General features: G+C 39.3%; 1 protein-coding gene across 19 annotated transcripts in view; it reads left to right on the top strand.

Annotated features, from left to right (window-relative positions):
- Positions 1–12,886, top strand: part of CAMK2D (calcium/calmodulin dependent protein kinase II delta) — a 130,655-nt gene that overhangs the window by 102,912 nt on the left and 14,857 nt on the right. For 5 of the 19 annotated variants that reach the window (XM_068153895.1, XM_068153893.1, XM_068153896.1 and 2 more), the window contains exons 14-17: positions 1,109–1,141; positions 5,135–5,194; positions 6,813–6,854; positions 9,360–9,408. In XM_068153895.1, coding sequence (XP_068009996.1) covers positions 1,109–1,141; positions 5,135–5,194; positions 6,813–6,854; positions 9,360–9,408 — 184 coding nt within the window. The remainder of the gene's footprint in view (positions 1–1,108; positions 1,142–5,134; positions 5,195–6,812; positions 6,855–9,359; positions 9,409–12,886) is intronic. The other 14 variants (XM_068153898.1, XM_068153899.1, XM_068153897.1 and 11 more) reach the window with 4 other exon arrangements.

The following is a 12,886-nucleotide window of genomic DNA, read 5'->3' as shown; positions in this document are numbered from 1 at the left end:
GCTTGGCTCCACACGAGGTGCATTCTGCCAGATGTACTTGCTATATTTGGCAGAACTTGAGGGGTTTACTCTCTCAACAAATCAGCTCATCCTGACTAATAGACCTGGCTAAGAAGGGAACATTTTGGCAGCTTTCATACATGATTTAGAGCTCTTAGTTTCATGTCAGCAGATCCTGCAGGAGGATGGATGCTTCACAAATGAATGTTCTGGATAAATACTTTGAAAGCCAGCCAGAAAATAAATAAATAAAAATTACTGAGCAATGAAAAATGTTGTATTTCTTTTCATGGAGGACTCCTGAAGACTAAAATAAGTGCCTCAAGCTTTCATTATATGATTCAAAAGATACTCTTCTGTGCTCTGTGTGTTTACTCAGAAGTGTGTCTTTGACCCAAATTTTAATTTCTTATTTAATCTTAACCTTTGATTTTAACCAAGCACTGTACATCTAAATAATTCATAGTATATTTGCTCCTGCTCTCCCACATATGCCCACTTTTCCTATCAAAAAAATGATGGGACTGAAAATGAAGTGAGTACATGACAATGCCAATGCTTCTCACTGCCAAGTGGTAGCTACTCTAGTGATATGGAGAAGCACACATTCAGAACGACCCTTACCATTCCTGTGGAAAGCCTTTAGAGTGGGATATAGAAATTTTATGTCTTTATCTGACCAGGTTTTCCTTGTTAAATATCATTCCTCCTACAGGTCTACAATGGTATCTGCTATATCTCAGATTTGATCATAATACTGGAAACAATTGTTGCCAAAATTTTGCCTGCATTACACTTGTTGGAGTTTAATACTTTGGTTTTCAGCACATTCTATGTCAGCACATTCTATGTGTCTGCTGTTTGATGCATGGTCATGTGGAGCAAAGGGAGTAAATTTGCATCTGGGGAAGTCTATTTTTGTTGTTTCTGTTATTGAGATCCTATATACTCCATAGCATTTTTCCATCCTTTCTACAGCTTCAGCTGTTCTTTCCTTTAAAAAAAGAAAAAATCCAAAGCAGAAATATACTGTACTCCATGCATTGATGCTTCAAATCCAAGCAGTCACATTTTCTTCTTTTCCTTTCTCTCTGACTGGTCAATTCAGAAAAGGAAGTCCAGTTCGAGTGTTCAGATGATGGTGAGGAACTTTATCGACAGATATTTCTTTTTTTTCCTCCTGTGAAACGTTCACACTCAGAAATCAAACAGTTGCATTTAGTTTTGTTAACATTCTGTGGGAAGCTGCAAGCCTTGGAAGTACAGCCTTGTGAATTCTAAGCCTGCAGTTGCTATATGCCATCCACACTGAATTGTTCTGCAGTTCTTTCAAGCAAGTTTTTTATGTTCTGGTGGTTTTCTTTTTAACTTGGGGACATACAAAAACCAGCTAAAGTAGATGTAACATTGGCCAATGCAGCTGTCCTTAGTGAATAGAGACAGTAACCAGATAGCAGTCTTGTAACAGCCTTCTATTAATGTTAAAACCTCCTTATTTTAAAACTAATAGTATTAATATCATAAAAGTAACACAAACCACTTTGCCCAGTGAAGTAGTGTTGCTTTAAATGAGCCACTGTAGACCTAGACGTGACACTAACTGCTCAGGAGTGAAAACCCCAATTCACAGCCTTTCCATACTACAGTTTCCCAGCTAACTTCCTTCACAACCCAGGGCTTTGTCACAAGATGTCCCAGCTGATAGTCAGTCTCAGTAACTTCTTCCTTCTCAGTCTACTCTACCATCTTGTGTTCATGTGGCCCACAAAGCAGCTTACTCTACTCCTTTTCATTGTGGATTTGAGTCTGACTTTGAGAGGTTCACAATGATCAGTTGTGATCTGAGAGAGGCAGAAATTGATGGTCTGAGCAGACATGTAGTTGAATAGGTCAATAATCTGTCTTTGGGTCAACACAGAATTTCAGTGATGGAGGAGCAGTGTCCAAATGAGGGTCACCAGATGGGCTGTCTCTAAGATCTCAAACATCAAGCCTGCTTTGACTTTTTGTTTCAGAGGTAACAGGTGAAAAATTAAGTCCCAAGACACAGGTTTTGTTTCTTAAGATATTTTATAGTACACTGAAAGGAAGACCAGTGCTGATTCTGCTCCATGCCTGGCATAGAGCATCTGTGTGTGTGTCCTGCACCACTGTCAGACCTAAGAGAGTGGCTTTTGACAAGCAATGCATTAGTATAAATTTTTCCTTCTTTGCAACAAAGCACAATTCAATGTCAGGATAACTGTTTCCTCTGCAAATATTTGCCTCCTTTTGGAACCCTGTCCCTTTCCTGTTAAGAACACATGGGAAATAACCCCCGTGAGTTCATCTGTTAATAAAAGCACATGGGTATGTTCTGTGAGAGAGAAACTGTACAGGCTTACTGCTGTTTTCTCTCAGTTTCCAAGAGGGTTACCAAGTTTTGTTTACACAGAAGAAATAACTGTATTTTTTATCACATTTTCTCTCTGCTTTTACTAATGAATGCTGTAATCTTGATATCTCACTAAGAAGTTTTGAACATATTTCCTGCAGTTTTCAGCAGTAGCTGTAATGAGTATTGTTTATAGGACATTCACCAAGGGAGTATGGACTTAAGCCCTCTCTCCTTACTCAGGCAAAATTGGAATTGAAAGCTGATTCACCTGTTTTCATGATGTATTCAACAACAGGCATTCCATTGGCATAGCACTTTATTTTTTGTGTTAAGCTACTACTGACCAGGACTGTATGAAAGCTGAAATCTTCAGTTCTTTCATTGTGATTTTCTATATGTCCACCTGCCTTTTGCTTGGGCCCTTTTATTTGTAGTCTTTTTGGTAACTACACTGCCATAAAAATATGAACCTGTACTTACACAACCTGCTGTGTGATTTTTCTCTGGTTTTGGAAGATTCAGTGTGCCATCAAGTCATGTTGTACCTGTTCTTACTGTTGCACAGTTCTCCTGTAGACCTTTCATTTACTGAAATGGTTGGGTTTTTCCTGAGTAAGGAGTTCAAATTTTGTCCATGCCACAGTCCCATAAATATCAAAGCAAGCTAGCTGATACTTAAAATGCTTGCTAATACTGATGTCTCCCCATGAATGACTTTGTGCACAAAGATACATCCCTCCCCGTGTCGAGCCAGACACCTCTGCAATTTATGGATGTAATTGTGAGGAGATAAATGAAATGTATTTGACAATAACTAGGCCAAGGTGGAGCACAAACTGAACACTTGGGACTCAGTAATGACTCATCTTTTCTCTTAATGACAATTTCTGTAGAAAGGCTATTGCTAAAATAAATAACTGTTCCTCATCCTCCTGCTGTAGAGCACTGTGAACTTTTAGATCAAAGTAGTGTTGTTCTGTATGGGAGGGTGGTTACTGTCACAAATGCTAGGTAACATTTAGTGCCAGAATAATGTTCCCTGACATAACTAGCAAGACTACATTATATTCTTCAAAGCTAGTTAAATGCTGGGTAAGATAAGGAAATATGCAGTCTGTAATTAATTAACACAGATCCTGAAGACATTTCCGTGATTGAGACATATCTGAAGCAAGGTTCAGTTCAGCTACAAAGGCTTAATTCCTGCAGTCAACAAGTCAGCTGCCACACCTCCACCAAAGTAAAATAGTCATCAAAAACTGCTGAGGACATGAAGTTCAGTGAATTTCCTCAGTGGCGCTAACTTGTGAGGTGCAAATTTAGCAAAGCCTCTGGCACAAAGTTTCAGTGTTAGCCTGCATGCTGAGAAGCTGCAAACTTCAACTGAGACCAGAGAGTCATTGGGAAGGTTAAATCTGAAGCCAGATGTCTCATTCACAGCCTAGATTGGTCCACTCTTGCAGGACTTCCTCGTTCTTCCTGCCTTTTCATGCATGTTACTTAATATATCACCATTTCCTAAATGGTTTAGAAAGGCTTTGCTTTTAGACGAGAAAAAAGGGAGGCGGGTGGGAGTCAGAGTCTTTCCAGACAGTATAGACCTGAATACCCAGTTCTGCATGCTGCTTGGAACTGCTCTTGTTAGACATGACCAAAATCTTGGGAATATTTTCTTCCTAATTGTTGTTAAAGAAAAAAAAAAAATATTTGCATATTTCAAATTAGTTTTTCTACATTCAAATTTTGCTGCTTAGTGCATGTCAAAAAATGGCTTGGTACATTGTTTTTAGTATTTCTGTTCTTTTCATCCCATGGTGCTTATGAAAGCTGAATCTTTCAAATGGATTTAAAGAATCAGATACCTTTAAACTTACTGCTAAACAGTTTCATTTGAATTAAAATTGTGTCTAATAAAAGTTAAAGGTGTAGTGCTATGCTAACCTTTCGAATTGACCTGCATGTCAAGTGGAGATGTACAGATTAAGTGGAGTTAAACTACAGATGTGTGAAATCTTGCACTTTCAGGTTGTAGTAGCAAAAAGGAAAAGCTGATACAAAAGCTACTGCAGGATTCTGGAGACTGCAAAAACTCAAGGCACGCCAGTCTCTTTGTAGCATCAGCTGTATTTCTTCAGATCTGGGATCAGTCATAGTTATTCGGATCTTAGATCAGTTACCGATATTCAGATCTGTTCCCAGAAGGCAGTAGAGGAAAAAACTATTCTGTAGTTTTCTGGAGAGCTCTGAACAATCAAATAATATTTGTGGTAGTGATATGGTTGGACTCGATGATCTTGAAGGTCTTTTCCAACCTAAAAGATTCTATGCTAGGTAATTAGAAATCACAGCTGAATGCAGTTATTTCCTACTGTTGCATGTCAAGAAAACACAATGGCTATTTAGGACTTTCTTCAATCTCATATTAATTCTTTATTCTTATATGTGATTAGCTGCTACTTAAAGGCTCTCTGTTCTTTCAAGTGTCACAGCTGAAGTCATCTGTACCTTACATAGACCTTTGTATAGCACATCTGAAATCCTGTAGCTGGCATGTTTGCAGGAGTTGCAGTTGTTGGCTCTAATGTTAGCGTTCTTCCAGGTTCATAAGTTCATCTTTCTGTGATTCTTTATTTCCATATCTATATCTATATATAGATATCTATATCTGTATATAGATGTTCTATACAGAGAGATATAGATACGGTGCCTACAGCAAGTTCTAAGGCCTGTCTGTTTCTATTTTCTGCACACCTACAGATAAACAACAAAACGAACGTGGTAACCAGCCCCAAGGAAAATATTCCTACCCCGGCGCTGGTATACCTGGAATCTTCCTTCATTTATCTTGAAGTTTTTGACTGTCTTCTGTTTGTTCTTCTTTTTCTTTTCTTGTCTTTTTTTTTTTGTTTTTTTTTTGGCTTTTTTCATGCATTTACTCTGTTTGCTTTTCTAAAAAACAGGTTTTGGACCAACTTTTTGTTTGAATTCTGCTTTCTTTGTAATTTTTTTTTGTGAGGAAGTCCATTAGAGCGTGTTTATTAATTGAAAGTGTTACGCGGCAGCTGGATGCGGTAGAGTGGTAGCGTTTGTAACCGTAGTGGAAGTTTGTTGCATGCTGTGCCAGAAAGTGAGTAGAATGCGCTTGGTGTTGCTCTTTGCTCTTTTGCCTGATGACTGTTTCCATCATTTGAATTCTAACCTTTTGCATAACAACAAAAAAACCCCAACCGAGCTCTGTTATTTTCTCTGCTTTGCATCAGTGTGAGTAACGATACCAAGGAGAGCTAACAGGACTATTGCTAGGCTACCATATACCAGACCTTATTCAGATTGTCATTCCATATTTCCTACAACGCAGCAGGACTTTGCAAGACTTCACTGAGATCAAGAGGCCTCTAGCGCTAAACACGTTTTGCTGGTTTCTCTCACATTGAAATCTACAGGAGAGCACTTTTTAATATGCTCTATTAGGGACATATCACTAAATGAAGTGCTGTTGATGAATGTTTCTTGAGTCTTGCTTTTATTGGTAGCTCCAAGTTCTTAGGCATACGTGTATCACAGGGCTCGCAAATGCAAATTGCAGCGTGCAAGGACCCGGTTTGGTGAGGTATCATTTCCCACGTGCCTGCATACACAGCTTTCAATGTCTGGATATTTCAAACACGCTGGGAGAGATTTTTCCTCTTGTTTTTTTTTGTGCATATATTGCTTCAGTAATTTCTAAGTAATTGCTCTGTAATTTCCAAGGACCAGTTAACAGGTTTCATGCATGAGTCTATGGCAGTCTGTTGCCAGACATAGCCATGCACAATGGTCCATGCTGCCATTTCAGACATTAGTTAATCTGGGTTTGAGGGAAAAGAATCTGGGGAAATTATGCTTTAAAATGACACAAAGATCTCTCTCACTTATTTCTGTGCTGTTTTGCCAAGAAAGCAATTAGTAGTAATCTACTTCTTTCAAAATGTGGTCGTGTTTAGAGGTAGTAGACTCATCATTAATCCTTATCAATTGATCTGTATATTTATTTGACCGCTTAATACTAATAGAAACAAATCAGCTTAAAGCACAGAGCCTGAGTTCTGGCCCTGTCTGATCTAGCTTGGACAGGAAAATGCCCAAAGCAGTTACTATGCCCTTGTGCAAAGAAAGCCTCTGCAGGTCTCTGGAGCTTCAAAGCCCTGCATACACTGGTCATGAATAAGGTCTCTGCATGCTGCTGCATTAGGTGAGATGGTCTCTTTTGCTGGCTTGCTGTTGAGGAAATCTGTATTGGAGACATCCAGTTTCACCTTCTGGCAACAGTTAACATTTGTTTTAGCTCTTGTCAGTGTTCAGCGTTTGTGAGCTGGCTCTTCTTGCACTCCCTCTCAGTCATGAGAATGAATTTACCAATGGGAACTCTCTTTCTCTTTATTTTGTTCTCGCTCAGGAGCCCCAAACTACAGTAATCCACAACCCTGATGGAAATAAGGTATTCAGAAAGAACCAACTCCATCTTGCTTTTCCACACCACAAATCTCATCCACTATTCCACAGCAAAATAGGGCCATTCCAGGAACTTAGCAAGGAAAATCTCATTCCTGCATTTGTTAACCTGGTGTCTCTTGAGCCTGTTTTCGTCTGTGTCCATCTCCTGTGTACGTCCTGGTGACTGTTGAGCTTCTAAAGCTCTTGGGGAGGGTCAGCAGCAGAGGTTCTGCAGCCTGAGCAGCCAGGCTCAGGGAGCCTGGTGTCACTCTTGTTTCAGACAAAAATGCTGCAGCCTAAGTAAAACCAAAGAATGCTGCTCTCAGAGTGTGGTGAGATCATACTGATGAGTTTGATGTGCGGTTGTCACCTCAGACAAAGATGTCCTTTCAGATTGTCCCACCCGCTGTTTCCCAGCATGCTGATACACTGTGTTGTGATGTGTCTTTTGCACAGGACTTTGTTTTTCTTCCATAACATTACTGAGCAGCTTCAAACATTTTGACATTTCAAGTGAAAAAGAGGTCTTTTGATTATTTTTAAAAATTATTATTATTTTTACCCATTTTCTTCCTGCTCTTTTTCTTTCTCTTGTGTATTTTGATGTTTGCATTTTGGCAGCTGATTCCTAAAACGTGTTTTGTTTTGTTTTGTTTTTTTCATGCATGGACTTGAGAAGGGCCAGGAAATACCATCATTTACATATAACACATGTTCCTAGGTTTCCTGGAAAGAATTTGCTCTTCAACACAAATTTCACTGTTTACAGTGTTGACTTAAACAATTGACATTTCATTTCTCTAGTCTTAACTACTTGTGGTTATTTCATATGAGAAGGATTGAGTCTGAGTGAAAAAATACCGCATGCAGACATTTCTCAAGCATGAAAGTGTTGATGGTGTGTATTGTGCTTGTGTATCTCCATTCTCCATGCACCTTGCATCTGTCCGACACAGAGCTTCTGTTTTCATGTTACTACATGTTCAGCTCCCCCAGTTGGAACTGACAGGCACCAAAGAACCTGTGTTTCAGTACTGGTCTAATCTCTCTCACTGGAGTCCACTAAAGACCAGAAAACCCAGACAAAATATTGGCGTGACTACATCTACTTGACTTCATTACATAATTGCAGCAATTAAGATACTCCATGTCCCAAAAGGTCACAGCAAACCACTTAATGCAGAGAGATACTCCTAAATTTTTCTGAAAGACTGATCCTTGTAGTATGGCAACTGTGGAGTGGATGCTTCAGTATTACAGGCTACATCTGCCGTGTGAGCTTGTGCATGGTGTTTACAGCTCGGAGGGTTTGGGGAGGGTTGTTTACTTATATGGACTTTATCTAATATTTGAAGTGATAAAGCATGACACGTTTGTGCAGAGTGAAACATCTAACACCAGCTAGTTGAGGAAAAGCATGGTGACTTGTTCAGTTTTGTTTGTGTGTGAATTAATTCATGTGGTTTTATTTATGGATGCACATGCGTTTTGTTTTATTAAGGTCTGAGTCATGCATTAACTGTTTGGAACATTCCCTCAGCTCAGCCTTGTGAGGACACAGTAAATAAAGGACACTGTCAAATTTGCCTTTTCTTATTTAATTGTGAAATCCTTTGGAGAGTTAAATACAATGCTAGTCCTGTTTCTCAGGTAAAAAGAAACCAGTAATTCCCTTTGTGCTGTTGAGGTGTGAATTATAAACATTATATTGATTCTACTTTTCAGAAACCAAAGTTTAAAAATCTCTTCAGCTTTCTAAACCTGTGTACCTCTTAGATTTGACAGTGCCCTGATGAATTTGCCTGTAATATTTCATGTTCCTGGTAATTCCTGAAAGACTTGAGATACAGTATCCTTGCCTTTTTAACTCTGTGGTTAAGTATAAACTGTGACAGATGAGTCATTTCCTCTGCAAGGACTGGTTGCTGAAGAGCACTACTACAGAGGTACCTGGGTTTGTCAAAATCATTAACATAATTTTATCAGTTCTCCATCTCCAAAAAAATGTGTTATCCAAAAAAGAGCATTAAAATGACAATCTGGGGACTGTCATGCACATTAATTAAGTCATGTGAACAGAAAAGCAGTTGTAAATTGGAGCATGCAGAAGTCTGTACAGTTAGAAGTCGGAATGGAATGACTTATTTTGCACAGTTGGTTTAATCACTAAGTTTAAAATGGCAAGTTTTCCTACTTGGCTGAGGTAATTCATAGAACATCTCAGATGGACTGTGTGCAGTTGGATGTTAAAAAAAGTTTCTGTTACATTCCTATGACGTAAAAACATCAGACAGCAGGAAATGTATTCGTGTTCCCTACTGTCCAGAGCAGCAATGTTTGACACCAGTCTCAAGTGGAAATGTCCTGATGTGTGGCCATTTGTTTGTGAATTACATCCCACCCTGCTTCAAGGCTTTGCATGGTATCTGTAACTAACTGTCATTTTCAAGGGCACGCACTTAAGGCTTGGCTTGCTTGATCCATTTTACTTATATTTATCTCTCAACAGGAATCAACAGAGAGTTCCAATACAACCATTGAAGATGAGGATGTGAAAGGTATGATTTTAAGCTTGAAACATTTGGAGCAGCAATAACATGAGTTATATGAGTTGGCATTAAGGTAGAAACTCCTAGTGAGTCTCTTAAGAGAAGGTACTGCTTTTCCTTGCTTAAAAGAAATTACTTTTAATACTACCCTGCATTACTTCTGACATGTTTCAGAATTGCCTTTAACTTTTCATTTCCCAAATCCCCATTTGTCATGATGTTTTGGGATGAAGAACATAAAGTTAGTGCTTATTAACAAAGATACCAGTCCTAGTAATAGTAAGAGTAGATTAGAAATGTCTGCCAGTGCTTTGTAACTCTTAGTTATCGTACTTTTAGTATGCATTTTTGTCTGGGCTTTGGCTGGTTTTGTTGTTGGGGATTTTTGTTTGGTTTTGTTGGGTTTGGTGGTGTTGGGGTTTGTTTTTTTTACCATCTTTCATCATTTTAATTTTTATTCTGTTCAGATGCCAGTGTTTTTTCATGTTTCTCTTTTGTTCTGACCATACACTTATTTTATTTTCTTTTTAATTCTTTGAAAAAAACCCACTTTTTTCTTAATACAATTAGTTCTATGACTTCACAATTATTGGTTTTATTTCTTTTTTTACCCCTTCTATTATATTGTGATTATACTTCAAGAGCACTGTGGTTTTTTGAAAGAATATTAGGTTTGTGTATCTCCTGTTCACAGAAAAGTTTGTTTTTCAGCCTCAAAGAACAATGTTCCAAGCACAGGGGAAATGCAAGCCAGAGATGATAGTGGAGAATGGAAAAGAGAAGAGAATTCTTAGAGAACCATTGTAACATTGCAAGAAATACAATGCCTAAGTTACAAGCATGTCCTAAAATAAAAGACTTGAATCTGCTGAAGAGCTTCACTGGCCTCTTAAGAGCATGGGAGTGGTTTAGAATTTAGAAGAGAATCAAACATGAAGTAGTTAGAATTGTATCAGAAATATTTAGTACTGAGTTTCTGACTGGCATAAGAGGTGTTATTCATGTTTGATAAAAATACCAGTGTTGCCAGGGTAAGGAATTGATGGTGTAAAGATGAAAGCAGCCTGCTGATGGAGGCTGGCCAAGGAGTGTGGTGTTAAAAATGCAGATTTTATATTGTGCTTCACAGGAGATTCATCAGGCATCTGCGTCATGGCAGCTCAGTTCAGGTTTGCACAGGGGAGCAGAGCAAGCCTGTGGCAGAGCCTAGCATTGTGTTCCTGCTGGTGCTCTTCAGTCTGCTTTTGGAAAGGCAGAGGAGCTCAGCTGGTGTACAGGCTAGCATCTGCTGTGCTGCAATCATTTTCTCTACTTTTGCATAGTTTGTGTTCCCTCCATGGAGAGATTTACTGTCCACTGCTAGTAGTGATGCAGCTCTAAATGATGACTTACAGTGGTGTATGAGCTTCACTTGGCTCTATTTGATGCTGAGGCTTTGTTCTCAGAGTTCCGGTGAATCATTTCACCTCCACTTGAACAAAGTCTTGGGGGCAATAACAGCCACAGTTCACTCACTCCCAATAACAGCCTAGTGACAGCAGTTTGAGTGAATGCACAGTAATGGCTTGGAGAACAATTACAGGTACCTGCAGCTGATGCAGAGGAAAGTGCAGTGTAATTCACCTTCATTCATAATAGTTGGTGTTTCTTCCCATTATATCTAGTTTAGCAACTAACCTCATTAAATGAGCAATGTAATTATAGGGCCTCTGCATGATGATTTAGCAGTTGTATTTTTATACCCTCTGAAGCTTAGCACAGAGAATTGTGTCTGAGGGACACAGTTGTGAGAAAAGCAACAACGAAAAGGTTTTGCCTAATTCTTGTACCAGATTTTCTAGTGTTGTAGTTAAGAACATGTTGGATGGCTACAAGATGCTTTACTCCCAAAACAGAGAAAAGGATCTTGCAGTACCCACAGGTCTGGCAGAAAAGACGCTCTTTGTGTCCTTCTCTTTGCTGTAGTGTTCAGCTAGCAGACGTAATGTGGTATTGCTCTTTCCCTGCTTTGGTGGGAAGGCAAGATGCTTTCTCCCCAACAAGAATGACAGTCTGGACTGCTAACATGTGGAATGACCACAAGAACCTCAACCACTGATGCAGCTGTTTCAGGATCAGGTCCATAGCCTCAGTCTCTGGGTGCACATTTCATTCCAGCCTATAGGGATTTCATTTTCTGTTTATTGAAAAAAAAAGAAATACAACCTCCCTGCTATTTAATTGCTGGCAAGATTGCTTGGTTTCCACTTCTTATTATTTCCTTCACACTTCCACTGGAAGCTGCTTTTCAGATTGTTTTGTTATAAATTAAAGGTAACAATACCCTAAGGGTCTAATTTCTGGAATGATTCAGGGAATAGGCAGCCCCTGACAGCTCTTACAAGCTCAGGCTTCATGCTTTAGCAAGACAGTTAAGAAAGAGATTTTTCCTCCTACTCCAGACTTGACTTCTGGACAATAGAGAGAAAGCTGTTCTTGTGTCAGGAAGAGCTACTGGTGTCAGCAGGAGATGAGATACTGTTAGGAGAAGGAATGGATTTCAGAGGTAGCAGAGTTCTCTCAAATTCCTGTCTGGGTCCTTGGGCACGTGCTCAAGATAATGCTCATCACCAAATTTGAGGGTTTTTTTCAGCAAAATCTTACTGCTTTTCTTCACAGCACAAAATGGGAAGAGATTCCTTCCTGCAAAGGAGAAGGGGAATGGGGAAGTCACTCTGTAACAAAAGCAGTGTTAGCATCTTCTGTAGTACTGCAGAGTGTGACTCTTCGCTGCAGATTTTATTCCTCCTTTCATTATTCCAACACCCTGCACAAGATTGCACAAGCAGATACAGGGTTCCTTCCTTTGTGCAGGCTACCAGCCCACACCTTTTTCAACCATTCATCCCTGCATCATGTGGGTTTTGTATTTCTTTTTATCGATTTAACTCTTTAAAGTTGTGTGGATCACGTGAGTCTGTCTGCAGCACAGCTGTGGATTCATGTGCCCTGTGGGAGTGTGTGCGCACATGCATGTCTGTACAAAGTATGACAAATGTTATGATTCATTAAGAAAGGCAGCAATTAATAAAATAAGAGCCTTAGCTTTCACAAATGTGCCTTCAGGAACAGAGTCTTTATCTCCTATCTGCCAGACAGTGCATACCATATTCTCTCATGTCAGGATCTCTCCCTCTTTTCACTCTTCAAGACAGGTATTTTAGCTCGAAGACAGTACAATCAGACTTGCTTTGCATTTGTTACTTGCTGAAACTCTTAGTGTCTGTAACTTTGGCTTCCTTACATATGCATTTACATCTTTTGGGACTGGACCAGCTTTTTTGGCCTTTTTTTACAGTGCTTGGCAAACAACAGTGAGCTTTAGTAATTCAGGGAATAACCTAATTCTAGAATTTGAGTCTGAAATGACTTGAAGCTGTAGTTCAGATTTCTTGCTAACTTAAGTTTCTGACATTACTCATCAATTATGGGCAGATCCCATGGCAAT

Source organism: Melanerpes formicivorus, unplaced genomic scaffold, assembly GCF_026170545.1.
Source record: "Melanerpes formicivorus ecotype bairdi unplaced genomic scaffold, bMelFor1.0.p_v2 SCAF_27, whole genome shotgun sequence".
Classification (NCBI taxonomy): Eukaryota; Metazoa; Chordata; class Aves; order Piciformes; family Picidae; genus Melanerpes; species Melanerpes formicivorus.
The sequence above is the reverse complement of the archived record's forward strand: the minus strand, read 5'-3'. Positions and strand labels throughout refer to the sequence as shown.